The 19977-nt window shown below is 34.1% G+C and overlaps 2 protein-coding genes and 1 pseudogene across 2 annotated transcripts; 2 read left to right on the top strand and 1 right to left on the bottom strand.

Moving 5' to 3' along the window:
* The first annotated feature begins 3772 nt into the window (after positions 1–3772).
* Positions 3773–5229, top strand: LOC131652544 (chalcone synthase 6-like). Its single transcript, XM_058922424.1, has 2 exons — positions 3773–4031; positions 4131–5229. The coding sequence occupies exons 1-2, from the start codon at positions 3854–3856 to the stop codon at positions 5120–5122; spliced, it is 1170 nt and encodes a 389-aa protein (XP_058778407.1). The 5' UTR covers positions 3773–3853; the 3' UTR covers positions 5123–5229.
* Positions 5230–11985: 6756 nt separating this feature from the next.
* Positions 11986–15480, bottom strand: LOC131650378 (adenylate kinase 4-like; annotated as a pseudogene).
* A 1055-nt stretch (positions 15481–16535) lies between these two features.
* Positions 16536–18086, top strand: LOC131652545 (chalcone synthase 6). The gene is made up of 2 exons (XM_058922425.1): positions 16536–16869; positions 16967–18086. Exons 1-2 carry the CDS (start codon positions 16692–16694, stop codon positions 17956–17958), a joined length of 1170 nt encoding a protein of 389 aa, XP_058778408.1. The 5' UTR covers positions 16536–16691; the 3' UTR covers positions 17959–18086.
* Positions 18087–19977: the final 1891 nt, after the last annotated feature.

Here is a 19977-nt window from a genome sequence, read left to right as displayed (position 1 = left end):
GATGCCAACTGATCCGCGTCAACCTGACCCCCATAACAGCAACCCAAACAAGGACACGTCATTCGACTCGAGTCTTCAGCGTGCACAACCGTAAACTTAACAAATTCCAATACCCCTTTCTCGTACTCTTTCGACAATCGATTTGAATGCATCCATGTCTTATCCATGTCTTAATTAAGCTAAACAAAAACAACTAATTAAGGCACAAAACAGTATAATGCGTTTATGTCAAAACGTAAAGTATACACGGAATAAATCCGAAGCAATAAAACGCAACATATTACGTTGGCGAGAGAGAACAATTAATTACCTGTATAGAAGTAAGCAACTTCTAGACCCACACAATGTAAACTTGAAAATGACCAAACTTTCACTCTTCACAAGTAACCCCTATAGCAAATTCACAAAGTTAGTAAGTTCATCACTTAACGATTAACAACATTGACATCAAGAATCATAACAACATTGTAAAAAATCAACAAACCAAATAAATCATACCAAACCAAATCAAATGGAACCAAACAAAACCAAACACAATTAATCCAAATTGAACTAAATTAATTTGAACCAAATCAAACAAGTTAAACAAATTCTAATGAAATCTAGTCAAATCAAACTAAATCAAACATAATCAAAATCAATTCAAACCAACAAAAAATACGGATCACAAATAACAGAAAGACAAACGAATGATATACACTACCAATACTAGAACCAAATGTGAGATAAGTACCTGAAGTCATATATGACTTAGACTTGAACTTCAAACACATAAAGTGAGAGACAACATGCTGAGAGTAATTTAACACTATAGATATAACAAAATTTGAAAGAATGAGACTAAAATTTTAATATATGTTAATATCATAAGTTATGAAAATAAAGTTTATAAAAATAATATATAATAAAACATTAATAGACTATATTAACTTTATCTCAATTATAATAAAAGACCCATTACATATTATCAAATCATCATATAAAATATGAAAAGTGATAGTTTGTGTTCAATTCTCTTCTTGTAAGTGATTCTTTAAAAGACCAGGATGTATTGCATAAAGACTATTTATATATCCTCCTTGCCATTAACAGAATAAACTATTTTAAGAAATGCTAACTTATTAATTAGATGAGATGAGTAGTAGTAACTACCAAGTGAGCTGAAACTCTCTATGATCAGTTTTATGGTTTAAATCAACAAACCAAATAAATCATACCAAACCAAATCAAATGGAACCAAACAAAACCAAACACAATCAATCCAAATTGAACTAAATCAATTTGAACCAAATCAAACAAGTTAAACAAATTCTAAGGAAATCTAGTCAAATCAAACTAAATCAAACATAATCAAAATCAATTCAAGAATCTGCCCTTATCATGGACCCTTTGGTTAACTCACTTGTCAACTATTTTGTATTGGCCTATTCCATCACATCAAAAATACACTCAAGGTTATTTTCAATCAATTAAACTCAACAATTTCAAACATATTATCAATACTCTCAACAATGTCAAAATTCAAATCAAGATTCATATCAACACCAACATTTTGACAATTATTAATCAATATTCCGCACAAATATCATCAAATATTCAACAAATACTAATAATATCATTGTCAAATATCATCAAACTCTACATCATAAAATCAACAATGTCAACATCAATTCAAAAATCACAACTCAAGAACAAACCTTACATTCATGAATTCTTACAATCAATTAACAAATTCAATTAACCAATTCCAATTCCAAGTCAGAAGCCAAACAATAACTCAGAATAACTCAGAAGCAAGTTCAGTGGTCCATTGCAAGTTCAGTAGTGAGAATTTTAGTTAGAACACAATAACTCAGAAGCCAAACACAACAACTCAGAAGATAAACTCAACGGAAACAGACGAAGAAGAAGATAACACACAATGAATCAGAAAAAATGTACATGGTTCGGCCTATGGTTCTATCAACAATATCTAAATCTGAGAGTGAGAGTTAGAATACTTACAGTTGAGATGAGAGTGAGTCGGAGGGAGTTGCAGTCGGAGTTACAGTCGCGGAGGGAGTACCGGTCGGAGTTGCAGTCGCGGAGGGAGGGGGTTCTTTGCAGAAACAAGAAAATACAAGGGATTTAGGGGGTTCTCGCAGAAACAAGAAAATGGAAGGGATTTAGGGGGTTCTTCACGGAGGGAAAGAATGGCAACGAGAAAGGAAACGAAAAATGAGGAAGAAAGGGATTTAGGGATTATGGTTTCGTTCTGTTTTATTTTTTTAATTTTAAGGGTTTAGGCAGCGCTTTTAAGAAAGCGCTTTCTAGGGGGGGGGGGGGGGGGGGGGCTTAGGCAGCGCTTTTAAGAAAGAGCTTTGTAAAGGTGGGCTTAGGCAGCGCTTTTTAGAAAGCGCTTTCTAAAGGTGGGCTTAGGCAGCGCTTTTTAGAAGCGCTTTCATAGGATCCCCTATAGCAACGCTTTTTTCCCTTGTTATTTAGTTTTGTTTTTAGCGAAACCTATAACAGCGCTTTTACCTAAAAGTGCTTTCGTATATGTGCTGCTAAAAGTCAAATTTGGCGTAGTGTTACCAACCTTTTGTTTTCTCTGTCAATTTCTTTCAAGCCTATATAAAAACTTCGTAATGCTAAGTTGTATGCAAGGAGTGTATGGTGAATTCAATAAATCAGAGTATTTCAATGTTCGGAAGTATAGTCAAAATGTGACTCAAAATAGTTTTTCCACTCAGAATCGTACAACAATATAATTTATCACATACCACCTCTGAAATACCACCAACACAACCATTCATGGGTTTTCCACCACTCCCACATAAGCTTTAAGGAACTTGCTCCAATCTTTTTGGCATAAATTGACAAGTTAACAAAAATTTTCTTCCCCTTACATCGTCTTCTAGCAAACCTTGACAAGTTAACAAAATTTTTCGGGTTTTCTAAGAATATATTGTCATGTTTGGTCGCCAAAAGTCTCTCATCCTTCGCGACAAAGAACCTTACAAAACTATATCTTCTCCCCCTAATGTCGTCACAGTCCAGCCAGAAACACTAAGGTTGAACGGATAATTTTTACAAGCATAATGCATTGTATGTTCTACTTTTAAATTTAATGCATACTTATAATATATTAATTATATCAATATTATATGGAACACCTGATTTGAGTAAGTAAAGAATTGGTGGATTATAATTAAACAACTCATTGAAATGTTACATTACCCCTATAAATTTTATATTTTACAAATGAACTGGTTGCAAGAAAGAGTAAGTAAAAGAAATTTTATGATGATGGCCTAGAATTCTATTTGGTTTATCTTTTGTTGTATCAGTTTGTGTATATAAGTTTAAGTTTTATGATTACTTTGTATTTGAAAACGAAAGTTGCAGCCTTCGGCATTTGATTGTGTATTTAAACACATGATTCTTTACTTAACCCTCATGACTCTTTCTCCTTCATGCTTGATTCAACTAGTTAACATACAAATAATAAAATAGCCATTGTTGACCATAATATAAATAAAAACAAGACAATTATTGCTTAATAAACAAAACAAAAAACGAGATGTTAGAAACTAGGTATGATAATTCCCACCAAACTCATAGAGTATTTATTAACATTTAACACCAAGTTGTGTTTGAATGCTAGATTAAAAAAATGAAGTATGAAAATGTTACAAGTATTTGAATGATGCACGAGATGTTTTCAGCTACCTACCCTTGTATATTCACGCTTCTCTTCTCATATAAAACCATCTCATCCAATACATCTTTCCACCACAACTCTCTTTCAACGCTTTCCTTTTCTACAACAAGTTCTGTAAACCAACTGAGTTTTGATACCAAAGATAACAAGATGGTTAGTGTGTCTGAAATCCGCAAGGCTCAGAGGGCAGAAGGCCCTGCAAGTATCTTGGCCATCGGCACTGCTAATCCAGCTAACTGTGTTGAACAAAGCACATATCCTGATTTTTATTTTAAGATCACTAACAGTGAGCACAAAACTGTTCTCAAAGAGAAATTCCAACGCATGTGTAAGTACTTTTTGTAGAAGCTGCAACTTGTGATATTAAATATTCCTATCCTTCATACAAAACGGTTGTACTAATGTTATTTGTTTATAACTATTTCAGGTGATAAATCTATGATCAAGAGGAGATATATGTACTTGACAGAGGAGATTTTGAAAGAGAATCCTAGTCTTTGTGAATACATGGCACCTTCATTAGATGCTAGGCAAGACATGGTGGTGGTAGAGGTACCTAGACTAGGGAAAGAGGCTGCAGTGAAGGCTATAAAAGAATGGGGTCAACCAAAATCCAAGATTACTCACTTGATCTTTTGCACCACAAGTGGTGTAGACATGCCTGGTGCCGATTACCAACTCACCAAACTCTTAGGTCTTCGTCCATATGTGAAGAGGTATATGATGTACCAACAAGGGTGCTTTGCTGGTGGCACGGTGCTCCGTTTGGCTAAGGACTTGGCCGAGAACAACAAAGGCGCTCGTGTGTTGGTTGTTTGTTCTGAAGTCACTGCAGTTACATTCCGTGGTCCTAGTGATACTCACTTGGACAGTCTTGTTGGACAAGCATTATTTGGAGATGGAGCTGCTGCACTTATTGTTGGTTCTGACCCTGTACCAGAGATTGAGAAACCTATCTTTGAGATGGTTTGGACTGCACAAACAATTGCTCCAGACAGTGAAGGTGCCATCGATGGTCATCTTCGCGAAGCTGGACTAACATTTCATCTTCTTAAAGATGTTCCCGGGATTGTCTCAAAGAACATTAATAAGGCACTGGTTGAGGCATTCCAACCATTAAACATTGATGATTATAACTCAATCTTTTGGATTGCTCATCCTGGTGGACCAGCAATTCTAGACCAAGTTGAGCAAAAGTTAGGGTTAAAACCTGAAAAGATGAGGGCCACACGAGAAATACTTAGTGAATATGGAAACATGTCAAGTGCATGTGTACTATTCATCTTGGATGAGATGCGTAAGAAATCAGCTAAAGAAGGACTTAAAACTACTGGAGAAGGACTTGACTGGGGTGTGTTGTTCGGATTCGGACCTGGACTTACCATTGAAACTGTTGTTCTCCATAGCGTGGCTATTTGAGATGCTTGCTTGTTTTATTTCATTGTATTGTTTTAATCTTGCTTGAATTTTCTTGTAATAACAAATATAGACTTTAATATTTTCTTTGGCATTTGTTATTGATTTAAAATCAATATTTTCACATCCCTTGTCTATTAAATAACATATTTGTTTACAATAAATTAATAAGGTTAGAATATTTGTTGGGCTCTTACTTTTAGGCCATAGTTCATTTGGCCTCTTTATTAAAATAAGCAAGAAAGAGGATTTGGAAAGTTCCAAGTTGATTTATCATTTAAGTGAGGAAAAACACATTTAAGCTCTTTACTCTCCCTCTTGTTCGATCTACATTGAAGATTGAAGGAAGTTCCATCTAAAAACTGTAGGTTGTTCATTCAAGACCTATCTAAAAGGTGGGTTCTTTATATTTTTTTTAATCCTAAAAAGATTGAATAAGGAGTTTATGTGACTTGCATGTTAATCATGAGTCACACATGGAATTTTGAAAATATTAGCCATATACAAAAATTACCAAATGAGAATCTTTATTTGGAGAATCAGAATATTAACAAGTATTCTGCAACATTTGAAACATCATAGGCTTGAATTCAAACTGTGTTGCAGTGATTTCTGGCAAGACAATGCCAGTACTCATAGAGGTAGGGTCAAAGACAACATAGTCTCTGATGGATCAAAATCAGCCAAATTAGCTTCTAAAGGAACTTCTGGTATGAATTTAGCACGTCTGTTTCTTCTTAGGGTTCTGAGTGTTCCTTCAGGTTCAAGATATCCACTATGAACTAGGTACAACAATCTGTGCATGCAATAATTTAACACCTGTCGTGACACCAGATTACAGCAGAATGTCAAAAACTCAAATACTTTAAAGTAAAACTATAGAAATATTAAAAAAATCAAAATTGTGATAACTATTTCCCAACAACGGCAGCAAAAACTTGTTGGTTCATTTTACAGCATAATATATAAGCTAGATTGTCACATGCAAGTATACATGTTTAGATTGGGGCAAGTAATAAGTATAAAAGTGTCGAACCCACAGGGACTAGAAGCTACTTAGATTTGGTTTTTCCAGATTCTACTTTTGTTTGTATTTTAAAGCAATGAGTAAGGAGATAAATATTTTAGAAGTAACAAGTTTAGGATGACTAAGAACAAAAGTGTGAGCAGTGTGAAAATAAAGTGAATATATGATAAGAGAGATTAAGTTGAGCGTAGATCCATTAATATTTACAGTGCATTCAGGTATAATGATGTGTGCAGTCGTGACAGGTAAGGTTTGACCGATCTTGAGGTGTACTTCTACAACATTCATAACATGCATACCAGGGCAAGGGAACAAGTCTCCTAGCCTCGCTTATAACCCAAGTATACGTCTTTCATTAAATATGAATTCCTTAATGGTTGGAGTTTCTTATCTCGAGGCAAACTAGGTCAAGTGAATATATCTATCCTACTTTTTCAACCACTTTTACTCATGAAATAAGCTTGTTGAAGGATCTCTCTTCAATAACAAGTTGTTACCTATTTCTAAGTTGATCAATAAAAGAAATAAGCATGTTAAATTAAAACACATGGTTAACAAGCACTAAACACACATAATGTAACTTAAACACACTTTAATATCAACTTCACTTAGCTCAACTACAAAGGTTTTAGCTCATAATGAGCCTAGTTCAAAAAACAATCAAAATTCTTACAAAAAACATCTTAAAGCAAATCAATATCAAAAGATTTAAACCTAAGAGAAAGATGGAAGATATTCTTAGGATGGATAATCTTCAGAAGACATCTCCAGTCACGTCGCTGCTTGTCTGTTTACACTAGAATGGCTGATTTAAGAACACTCTTGTTCTTCTTCACTCTGTAAGTCACAATCTCTTTGTAATTAAAACTCTTCAAAAACAGCCGACCGTTCATCTTTTGGTTTTCTCTATTTATAAGCTATGGCTATGAGCTGAGTCTCCACCTTGGATCATGGGCTTGAGTTTATGAAATCACATCACTAAAGGCTGAGCAGCAGACAAGGAACTCGTACAATGGTAGACAGAAGTGGGAGACAAGGTGGAGTATAGCAGGCGCAGGCAGAGCTTTTTTTACCACAACAGGGTATGGATGTACCTTTTTTTGTCTTCTAGCTCCTCCACTACCAACCTTGTATTTGAATCGCTCTTTATCCTATTTTTTCTACCACTCAAATTTTTCCCTCCAAATTACATATTCCTCTTCCACGCTAAATTCTCAATAATCAGCATTTTCTTTTTCCTTCAATACTTGCTTCATGAAGTCAGCTTGCGTTGGAACTCTGCAAGTCTTGTCCAGTCTCGCCTCTGTTGAGCTATAATGACAAAAACACACACATAAAAGATAAAAAAGGGAGCACCTATTGTACTCCACACTAAACACTAATTTAACTATAAAAGACATGAAAATAAACTAAAAAGCATTAAAACAATTAAAAACATAGAAACATAAAGTCAAGCATTAACTCAAAAAATGTGCGTTAACACTCACCATCATTGGTTCCGATCCTACAACCTGAGTCCGATCTTCCTATTTCCATTTGAAATGGTATACATCAAACACAAAATATTTCTCCAAATTATATTGATTTATGTTATCACCATCTTTCCCCTTTGCATTATATTTTATGTCTTCTTTGTCTTTGATTTCTATTACTAAAACTCCAGATGAAGCGTTATCTCACCTTAAGTCGAGACAAGCAATGATTGATGAGCTACACATGTCTCTTTATGGTCTTAAGCAATCTCTGAGAGTTTGGTTTCGCATAATCAGTATTCTAGTACTACAGTTTGGTATGGTCCGTAGTGAAGGTGACCATTCTGTGTTTTATCCTCACTCAAGCCCAAGGGTGTATTTATCTTATTGTGCATGTAGATGATATTTTCATAACTGGTAGTGATAAGCGGAGAATACTCCAGTTGAAACAACATCTCTCGAATCAATTTCAGATAAAAGACCTTGGTAAACTCCACTATTTTTTGTGTATTGAGGTAGCTCAATCTAAAGATGGCTTGGTCATTTCTCCGCGGAAATATGCTATGGATATTTTGGAAGAAACAAGTTTGTTGAATGCTAAACCAATTGATACTCCTAGGGATCCAAGTGTAAAACTCCTACCCAATCAGGGGGAACCTTTATCTCACTTAGGAAGGTATAAGAGATTGGTTGAAAAGTTGAATCATCTCACAATTACTCGTCCGAGCATTTCTCTTGCAGTTAGTATGGTAAGTCCATTCTTAATTTATCCTTGTTATGAACACATGGATGTTGTTGTCTGGATTCTGAGATACATCAAATGTGTTCTAGGAAAAGGTCTCGTGTATGAAGATTAATGACATACTCAGATAGTTGGATACTCCGAAGTTAATTGGGCATGGTCACCCATTGATAGAGGATCCACCTCTTGGTATTGTGTACTTGTTGGAGAAAACCTTGTATACTGGAAAAGTAAGAAACAAAATGTAGTTGCAAGATTAAGCGTCGAGGTAGAGTATAGGTCCATGGCAATTCAAATTGAAGAAGCAAGACCAACGACACTTATTTGTGATAATCAAGCTGCATTGCACATTTCTTTAAATCCAGTCTTCCATGATAGGACCAAATATATTGAGATAGACTGTCACTTTGTCAGAGAGAATATTGAATCAAGTAACACCGTCACAAGTTTTGTCTAGTCTAATGATCAATTGGCAGACGTGTTTACAAAATCTCTACGAGGTCCCAGAACTAATTATATATGTGGCAAACTTAGTGTATTTGATTTATATGCTCAAATTTGATATATATATATATATATATATATATATATATATATATATATATATATATATATATTGAATATAGAATTGTTCCACATCGACAATATCATGTAATTAGCTGTAATCTCTTTATATATAATATAGTCTATGTAGCTTTTCAAAACACACAGTTTATTTAAATGTCTCTTAGTCTCTCGTATTTTAACAATTCTATATTTTTAAGTTCCGCCATTTTTTTATTATATTAAATCTAAGAAAGAATTTTATAGAGGTTTAAGGTGTTACATGTAAAGTATTATGAGTCAAAAATGGGTACCTTAATTTGACGCTTTACTGCTCTTTTTATAGGAGGTTTTTAAGATTTCTAAAAGACCTATAACCTTTCATTATAAGATTATCGTTAAAATAAAAAGATGTTAGAATAAAATTCGTTCTTTCGTATGAAGATCCTTCTTCAATTACTTTCTCAGATCATGTGTTATCTTTGGGCATGTCTACGTTTTTTGCCGAGGTACTATAATCTTCCTTCAGGGACGAAGCTATTCACAACAAAGTGTGGGCCCATCCCCCCACTACCTTTTAAACTTTCTATACACCTCATATAATCATATTATCATACTCACACCTCATATTACCATACTCACTCCCTTTTATGTCAGTTGGTCGTTGCATACTCACTCCCTTTTATGTTAGTTGCTCTTTGCATTAAATATACAAATGTTATTTAATTAGCTGTGGTATTTTTGTTAAATTATAATTCTTTGTGTTGGAAAATATTTGATTTTGTTTAGAAGTGTGGAAACAGTTTGTTACACACAGATTTGTTTTAGATCTAGATAGATTTAATTTAGATTTAAAATAGATTAGATTTGATTTAGTTCCAAAATAGGTATTTTAGGATATTACAGTTTTGGGCTTTGGCTTAGGGAGAAAGCTAACCTAAATCTATAAATAGGGAGTAACCCTCATTATTTTGTAACCAAGTCATTAACCTGTATTCACAGAAGTTGCAGTTGCAAGTGAATAACAAAGTTTCCACAGTTTTTGGGTAGAGAGAAACTCTGCAGAAAATACTTTCTTCTTCTCTTTTAATTTCCGCAAACCCTAATCCTACTTTTGTTCTTATTTTCTTTTTTGTCATCTTTAACGATAAGGAATTACTCAAAGGTTTGAGAGTCTAATTCCAACATCTGGTATCAGAGCTCCGGTTAATCGATTCAAGACAAGAAGATTGGCGATGACAATGAATCATCTGAATGGGTATTTTCAAGCAACACTACCAATTCTGAAAGGAGATAACTATGAGAATTGGTGCAAGCAGATGAAAGTTGTATTCTGTTGTCAAGATCTTTGGGATCTTGTAAAAGAAGGGATAGAACCGCTTGCAGAAGGTGCGGAGGAGGAAGAAAAGGGTGCACATAAAGAATTGAAGAATAAAGATTATAAATCTCTCTTTATAATCCATCAATGTCTGAGTCCAGATAATTTTGAAAAGGTTAGTGATATAGAATCTTCAAAAGAAGCTTGGGAGATTCTTGAAAAATCTTTTGGAGGTGCAAAAAAGGTGAAAGAGGTGAGGTTAAAACTCACAAGAGAACATATGAATTGCTTCAGATGGAAGATAGCGAAAGCGTAATTGATTTCTTCACTAGGGTTATAAAACTAGTGAATCAAATCAAGACATGTGGAGAACTATTAACAACAAGAGCTGTTGTTTCAACGATCTTGAGGTCGTTGTCCCCTAAGTTCGACCACATTGTGGTAGCTATAGAGGAATCGAAAGATTTGTCGAAACTGACAAAAGAAGAGCTTCAAGGGACGCTTGAATCTCATGAACAAAGAATGGCTGAAAGAGCTGCAGGCAAGTCGAAGAGCGATGTGGCTCTGCAGGCTCTGTCAGCAAACGAAAAGAAAGGCAAAGGAAGCTGGACTGGAAATAAAGGTAGAGGTGGCTACAATAATTCGACGGGTCGAATTCAGCAAGAAGTAAATTGGTCGAACTAGAGAAAACCCTCTTACCAAGGAAACCAAAGAGGTTGTGCTACAGGTAGAGGAAGAGGTGGTGGTCGAAAGCCTGACAAGAGTCACATTCAGTGTTTTAATTGTCAGAAGTATGGTCACTATTCTACAAAGTGTCCAGAAAAGAATAAGAATCAAGAAAGTAATGCAAAGTTTGCAAAACAAGAAGAAGAAGCGATGTTGCTTATGGTCACAACAGAAGATGAAGTTGGAACATTGCAGAACAGAGAATCAGATTACAAATATCATGATGAAGGGAGTGCAAGTCAAAGTGTTCAGAAGACTAAGAGCTATGATGGGCAATAGATAGCTTAGACACAATGAATTAGGTGGTGTGTTAAATTATAATTCCTTGTGTCGGAAAATATTTGATTTTGTTTAGAAGTGTGGAAACAGTTTGTTACACACAAATTTGTTTTAGATCTAGATAGATTTAATTTAGATTTAAAATAGATTAGATTTGATTTAGTTCTAAAATGGGTATTTTGGGCTATTATAGTTTTGGGCTTTGGCTTAGGGAGAAAGCTAACCTAAATTTATAAATAGGGAGTAGACCTCATTATTTTGTAATCAAGTCATTAACCTGTATTCACAGAAGTTGCAGTTGCAAGTGAATAACAGAATTTCCACAGTTTGTGGGCAGAGAGAAACTCTGCAGAAAGTACTTTCTTCTTCTCTTTTAATTTCCGCAAACCCTAATCCTACTTTTTTTCTTATTTTCTTCATTGTCATCTTTAATGATAAGGAATTACTCAAAGGTTTAAGAGTCTAATTCCAACAATTTTAAGCTAATTACACGATCAACTCCTCAAGGTCATAATCCATTAAATATAAATCATTCTTTTTGTCAAACTATACACAATGTCTTACTATACTAGTATATATCATAGAAATTGTTTCACACATATATATGGAAAAAAAGGATATACACTGACAGTGTAAAATTGTTTTACACTGTCAACCAATGACGATCATGAATCAGGACAAGTCAGACTGAAAATTTAAAAAAACTTGTATGACATGGCAGAACGTAATATTCTAATTGGATGACAGTGTAAAACTTTTTTACACTGTCACTGCATAACCATTAATAGAAGGATGCTTAGCATCAAAAAATTGGTAACAAAACTCTTCACACTATAGTTAGTTATAATGTAACATATTCAACTATATAGAAAACCACTAACAAATTTATGTATGGTTCAGTCTATTTTTATGGAAGAACTATTGATGGATTCTACATTCTATGATACCAAACCAAACTATGGCAAAAAAATAACAGAGTTTAAATTAGTCACTCCAAAAGGTTTGGGAAGTCAACGGGAAGGATCGTAAGTTACAACTCTACATTATTTAATTAATCTTTTCTTATAAATTTTTGTTTACTTTATTGTATCTCTTATCGAATAAATTTTTTCTTAGGAATGATTGCGCGATTTGGGTGATTCATTGGATGATGCAACAAGGAGAGAATGGTTATAAGATTGAAGTATGAAAAACTTATATAACACTGATTTTTTTTAATTTCCTTACATTATTATGTGAATATTTTAACAACGACTTTTGCAACATTATGCTAACAGGTGGATGAAGGGTCGAGGCTAAAAATTGCATTACAACTGACACTACATCCTTTTAACAGCAAAAGAGATTTAATGTTACAAAATTCGTTGACACACAAACAAGACTTCATGAAAGGAACCAGTGCTAAGGAGAATAATTGAAATTATCTGTAGTCTTTAAAGATTCTTAAATGATTATTTTTTGCAATTATATTTTCACTCTGTTATTGATTGCTGTGAACAATATTTTATTTATGGAATTATAATTTTGTTTGATTATCTATTATGTCCTTAATTTTTTAGACAAAGCTTTTTTGATTTCGACATAAGAAGTACTATTGGAACTAGTTAAATACCCGTGCGTCCGCACAGGTTAAAATTATTTTGTACGACATATATGTTAAGAAGTATGCAGCTCCGAGATGAAATGATAAACGAATAGATGAAGTTGTGATAAAAAACAAAGGCGATACGGCAGCGATACGCTTTCGATACTCTCCGATACGTGACTTTTCAATTTTTTTTTCATATTTTTCTAATCACTCTTATTAATGCTTTTTAACTCTCATTACAACAAGTGTTAAATTGTTTCTCACCAATTCCTACTTTCCAAGAACTGTTTCATATCCCCGTAATTTTTTTCAATTCTCAATATTTCCAATTTATTAATAAAAATTCAAGGATACCGGAGTGTTCATCTTATTTTATACTTAAAAAATATTTTTATCAATCTATTTTATTAATTATCATCTAATTACTCATTAATACAAAAAAAACAAAAATCACATTCTCCCTAACAAAAAAATAGCACACGTTCTCCATATATTATTTTGTACAAATTTATTTATATTAATAATAATTTTTCAAATAACAATAATCATATTCTCTATAGCATTGAAAAAACACATTCTCCATGAAATACCAAAAAATAGCACACGTTTAATCCACTATATCTCACAAACTCTTTTAATTAAGTAATAATTTAATATTTGTTTCATAATTATTCATTTTCAAATATAAATAATTAATTATTATTTATTATTATTTATCCTAATATATTAAAAATAGCTAACTAAAGAACAGATTAATAAATAAAGTTGCAAATATACAAGTGTGGGGGATAGTTTTAAATCAACAACTGTAGTTTTTAAAAAATAAGTAGTGCTCAATAGCTTCAAATACTGAATGAATATTTATTTACGCTACCCATTTGGGTATTTTTTTAGCAGATACCCAATGAATGTGGGTCCAATCATCATTCCTAACAAAATAATTGTTGAAAGCTATTGTATAATTGAAGTTTAAATTTTACTTCCGTTGAAAATGGATTCAGAATCATACCGGTTCAGTTTGCTTGTGAAGTGCCTCTAGTCTTGACTTAAGAACAACTACAGTGTCATCCTTGCGCTGAATAAGTGGTTGACCAGTAACCTGTAAAAGATGAATTTTGAGTATGAAAGTAGTTACGGAGCTTAACTTAAAATAACACGCTAGCGCTTGTAGTTTGATTCTATGAATTAATCGTTAAAATAGGGAAATCGAAAAAACAGACAGCAACTAAAACTAGCAGTTCCCACAAAATTAAATTCATTTCCCAACAAAAAATTTTAACAATATATTTTTGCACCTTATTTCATTCATTATTTACAATCAAATCCTAAAGACACTTTTAAAGAAGTCTTGCAAATGCTTAAGTCTCTATAAGTAAAAATCATACTTGGACCGAGTTTGGATAAGCTTCTAGCTAGTACAACTGATATAAGTATTTGATTTCTACCTTACAAAAAAGTCCATACATAATAGTAGACGTTCATGAAGAAGTTAGATAAGGGAGGTATGATAAAAGTCAAGGTGCAAAAGACTCCCAGTGATTATAAGATCATTTCAACTTTTCTAATTGTACAAATGCTTATTGAAAACTTTATTTAAACCTGATATATAAGGCAACTAACATTTCGCAGGCCTAAATATAGATGCAGACTTACATCATCAACACCAGGAGCCTTGGGAGGATCAAACTTTGTATGGTAGGTTCTGCCACTGTGAGGGTATCCAGCGTGCAGTAATTCTTTCCTCAAGGATTGCATCATCAATCGCAAAATTGAGCACTTTGTCAATTTTGGTACCTTGTTTTTCCAGCATCTCATCAAGCTGCAACAAAGCGAAAAAAAGGAAGGTTCATAGTAAGTAGTAGATCAACATGCAATTCAAGTCATTCTTCTTTTTACACACAATCCTAATATTTCGAACAAAAGAAACTCACTGAGTAGCTCAGATGTCAAACAATGCAATACCTTCTGTGCTTGGACCATAGTTCTTGGAAAACCATCAAGAATGAAACCTTTCTGACATGATGGTTTCTTAATTGCTTCATCAATAATGCCAACAACCAAGTCATCAGAAACAAGTTCTCCCTAAAAATTATAGCATAATGTCAGATTAGAAATTTTACCGAAACACAGTGTGAAACAATAGAAGCACAGGTAATATTGTATACAAAAAGACGTTACCTTTTCCATAGCTTCTTTCGCCTTAATACCAAGAGGGGTCTTAGCTACAACAGCGGCTCCCAACATATTACCAGTAGCTAAGTGGCATAAGCAGTATCTGCATCTCGATTTTCAATATCTGAATTAATATCAAGAATGGTTGTACTCGAAGTTTGCAATGCTGTGCATCCTCTCAACACAGCCAGTTCAACCACATTCTTTGGTTTGTTATAGGAAAACCCCATCCTTAAATTAGGACATCCACAAGAACCGACCCAACGGGGGAAGAAAACTTTAAGAAAAGGACGTTCTAAATTTCCAACCTTATTAGCAAAATGTTGAAACTCCTTAGTACTAAGTGTTTTCACTGAGCGTACTTTATCTTGAGCCCGAGTAACTATAGTTTGCAAAATTCTACGGAAAGATTCAGGACCCATTTGCTTTTCCAGCATCTGAACAACTGCCACAGACTTCCATTCTCTTATCGTTGCATTACAAACTTCAAACATCGGTGTAAACCCTAGTCGTCGTCGCCATCAGAGTTGTAGATCGCTTTGTTTCTGCCGAATCTAGCGCTTTCACCGGCACCGACATGATCTCGTGTGGCTTTGAATTGAAGAGATGCAGTAAATTAACATGGTGGAACGGTGGAAGAGGAGTTTCTTGGGATTTCATATTGGAAACACAGTGGAAGGGGGAGGTTGTTAGGAATTTTCTATCGGTAACATGGTGGAAGGGGAAAAAGTTAACGCATTTGAATTTCAATTACAAAATAGAAGATCTTAACTCTGTTTTTCATTTTTTTTAAATTAAAGGGTAAAATAGACAAAGTGTAATAATATTAAAGATAAAAATAATTAAAAATATATAAATAAAATATCTGATAAAATTATTATTATTATTATTTAAAAAGAAATACATATGGCATAATCTTATTTGTCCATATAAAGATGGGTAATTTACCCTTAGTTTTGATGGGGTAACCTAGTCCTCACCAAATAAAAATATATGCATATATTTGCCCCCATTAGTTAAAAGTTCTGGCTCCGTCCTGATCACGATCCAGCTAAAAACACTAATATACTAATATTGAACTGACAAGATAATGCATTGTGTCTTCAACCTTCAAAGTGCAATGCATACTTATAATTAATTATATCTAAAAGATTATATGGACCAGGAAGTAAAAAATGGTTAGATTATAGTTAAAGTTGCGGCCCCCGGCATTTGATTGTGCATTTATACACATGACAAAATTATCCATTTTTTTATCGCCTCAGTACTTAACCCTCATGACTCTTTCTCCTTCATGCTTGATTCAACTATTTAACATACAAATAATAAAATAGCCATTGTTGACCATAATATAAATAAAAGCAAGACAATTATTGTTGAATAAACAAACAAAAAACGAGATGGTAAAGACTAAGCAAGATAATTCCTACCAAACTCATACGTACATAGTATATATTATTAACATTTAACACCAAGTTGTGTTTGAATGCTAGATTAAAAAAATGAAGTATGAAAATATTACAAGTATTTGAATGATGCACGCGATGTTTTCAGCTACCTACCCTTCTATATTCACTCTTCTCTTCTCATATAAAACCCTCTCATCCCATACATCTTTCCACCACAACTCTCTTTCAATCCATATTCCTTTTCTACAACAAGTTCTGTAAACTACCTGAGTTCTTCTGCTACCAAAAACATCAAGATGGTTAGTGTGTCTGAAATCCGTAAGGCTCAGAGGGCAGAAGGCCCTGCAACTATCTTGGCCATCGGCACTGCGAATCCAGCTAATTGTGTTGAACAAAGCACATATCCTGATTTTTACTTTAAGATCACTAACAGTGAGCACAAAACTGTTCTCAAAGAGAAATTCCAACGCATGTGTAAGTACTTTTTTGTAGAAGCTACTTGTGATATTAAATATTCCTATCCTTCATACAAAACGGTTGTCCTAATGTCATTTCTTTAAAACTATTTCAGGTGATAAATCTATGATCAAGAGGAGATATATGTACTTGACAGAGGAGATTTTGAAAGAAAATCCTAGTCTTTGTGAATATATGGCACCTTCATTGGATGCTAGGCAAGACATGGTGGTGGTAGAGGTACCAAGGCTAGGGAAAGAGGCTGCAGTGAAAGCTATAAAAGAATGGGGTCAACCAAAATCCAAGATTACTCACTTGATCTTTTGCACCACAAGTGGTGTAGATATGCCTGGTGCCGATTACCAACTTACCAAACTCTTAGGTCTTCGCCCATATGTCAAAAGGTACATGATGTACCAACAAGGTTGCTTTGCAGGTGGGACGGTGCTTCGTTTGGCTAAGGACTTGGCCGAGAACAACAAAGGCGCTCGTGTGTTGGTTGTTTGTTCTGAAGTCACTGCAGTTACATTCCGTGGTCCTAGTGATACTCATTTGGACAGTCTTGTTGGACAAGCATTATTCGGAGATGGAGCAGCGGCACTTATTGTTGGTTCTGACCCTGTACCTGAAATCGAGAAGCCTATCTTTGAGATGGTTTGGACTGCACAAACAATTGCTCCAGACAGTGAAGGTGCGATCGATGGTCATCTTCGTGAAGCTGGACTAACATTTCATCTTCTTAAAGATGTTCCCGGGATTGTCTCAAAGAACATTAATAAGGCACTGGTTGAGGCATTCCAACCATTAAACATTGATGATTATAACTCAATCTTTTGGATTGCTCATCCTGGTGGACCAGCAATTCTAGACCAAGTTGAGCAAAAGTTAGGGTTAAAACCTGAAAAGATGAGGGCCACACGAGAAATACTTAGTGAATATGGAAACATGTCAAGTGCATGTGTACTATTCATCTTGGATGAGATGCGTAAGAAATCAGCTAAAGATGGACTTAAGACTACTGGAGAAGGACTTGACTGGGGTGTGTTGTTTGGATTCGGACCTGGACTTACCATTGAAACTGTTGTTCTCCATAGCGTGGCTATTTGAGATGCTTGTTTGTTTTATTTCATTGTATTATTTTAATCTTGCTTGAATTTTCTTGTAATAACAAATATAGACTTCAATATGTATCAATAATGTTAAAATATATATCAGTTATATATTTTATTTTGGCATTTATTATTGATTTAAAATAAACTTTTATTACACATAACTAACAAGTGTATATATAATATAACAACATGACTTTATTCATATACGTGCAATTATTGCTTATTTTGTTTAATCTATTTTATATTAATCATTGACAAATATTTAATAATTATTTATTAAATATTCACGGAGTCTCTTGGATGAGAGTAGAGTAATTTGACTGCATTTTTACGGAGTCCTTTGTCACGCGTGGTGTTCCGATTTTTTGTCAGCCTAGCAAACTCCTCGGGGGCTTTCGTTTGATTAGGCGATAATACTGCTAATGGGGTTAACATGGATATTGCTAGAGTTTTGGTTAGAGTATCAGCGGCTTTTGTTCTGAAAGAAACTTTCAAGGTGGATAGAGATGAAGTGAAGTATTCCATTTTGATGAGAGAAGACTCTTAAGGACTGTTACGTCTATGGAAGGAATTTGAGTCGGTCAATAAGGATTCTTATCATTCTAGCTCAGAAGAATCGTGAGATAACTCCGAAGGGGAATATTCGAGGGGGGAGAAGGACGATGGTAGTAGCGGTGGTTCTGTTTCCCTTTAGGAGGAGGACATAAGGACAAAGGAAACGGGGATGTTTCTGGTTCTAGTAAAGGGTGGTGGCCTCGAGTCTGACCCAATATCCAACAGTTTCTCTGAAAATCTGGACAAAGGTATTTTTGACAGTGCTTTGAAGCGTGCAAAGGATTAGGAGGCACGATCTAAAAAGCCTACTTCAACTTTTTCTGATTTCTCGAAAAGGTCTTTTTCATTGGAGCATAAGGAGAAAAGTACAGATCAACCAATTGATTCGGTGAATATGGTTCCAGATAGTGAAAAAGGTTGACAGCTGTCGCTTAAGGGTAAGAAATACAAAAATAATTGTTATAAAAAGATTGGGCTTATGGGTGGATATGTTAAAAGAAAAAAGAAAATTTTAGTATGTATCCCTACGATTATACCGATACACCTATACGAAATTTTTTTTACCAAAATACCCTTTTATAAATAATTTATATTTTAAAAAAATTTCCTTTTTTTTCACTTTTCAGAAAAGTTTCCGGAACACCAAAATATATATAAATCGGAACATTTTTTCAAAGTAATCCGGTAATAAAATTTTAACTTTTCATATACCGGAACACTTGAAAAAAGAGTTCCGGTAGTCAAAATTTTCAAGTTGCATACCTGAACACTTAGTTAAAGTGTTCCAGTAGTTTTAAAGTTGATTAAAGTGGGATTTGAAGTTGCATACCGGAACACTTATTTAAAGTGTTCCGGTGGTTTAATTTTTTGGGTTAATACAACTTTACCCCCCTGTCATATAGGCGAGATTCGGTTTACCCCCCTCTAAAAAAAACTTATTGGACAAACCTTGCAAAATAAAGATTCCATCAAATTTGACCCTGATCAATTTTTTTGACCAAGATTCTTAGAATCTTATTTTTGGTAGTGCGGATTTACCTACGAATTTACCTACGAAAATGACAATACCTGCGGATTTACCTACGGATTTAAAAATACCTGCAGATTTACCTACGGATTTGACAATACCTGCAGATTTACATACGGATTTACTTGCGGATTTACCTACGAATTTAAAATTACCTACGAATTTACCTTTCAAAATACATGCGGATTTACCTGCGAATTTGACAATACCTACGGATTTGACAATACCTGCGGATTTACCTACGGATTTTAAAAAAAATCACTAAAAAATTTTTTAAAAAAAAATTTTAAAAAATCAATAAAATTTTTTTAAAAAATAAAATAAAAAAAAGTTTTAATTCCACGTGGCAGTGCTGACTGTGCCACATTGCTTATGTGTTGTACAGTCAGCACTATAAAAAATGCCATGTAGGCAAGATTCTAAGAATCTTTG

The sequence above is a fragment of the Vicia villosa genome, linkage group LG2 (assembly GCF_029867415.1).
Source record: "Vicia villosa cultivar HV-30 ecotype Madison, WI linkage group LG2, Vvil1.0, whole genome shotgun sequence".
Lineage (NCBI taxonomy): Eukaryota > Viridiplantae > Streptophyta > Magnoliopsida > Fabales > Fabaceae > Vicia > Vicia villosa.
The sequence above is the reverse complement of the archived record's forward strand: the minus strand, read 5'-3'. Positions and strand labels throughout refer to the sequence as shown.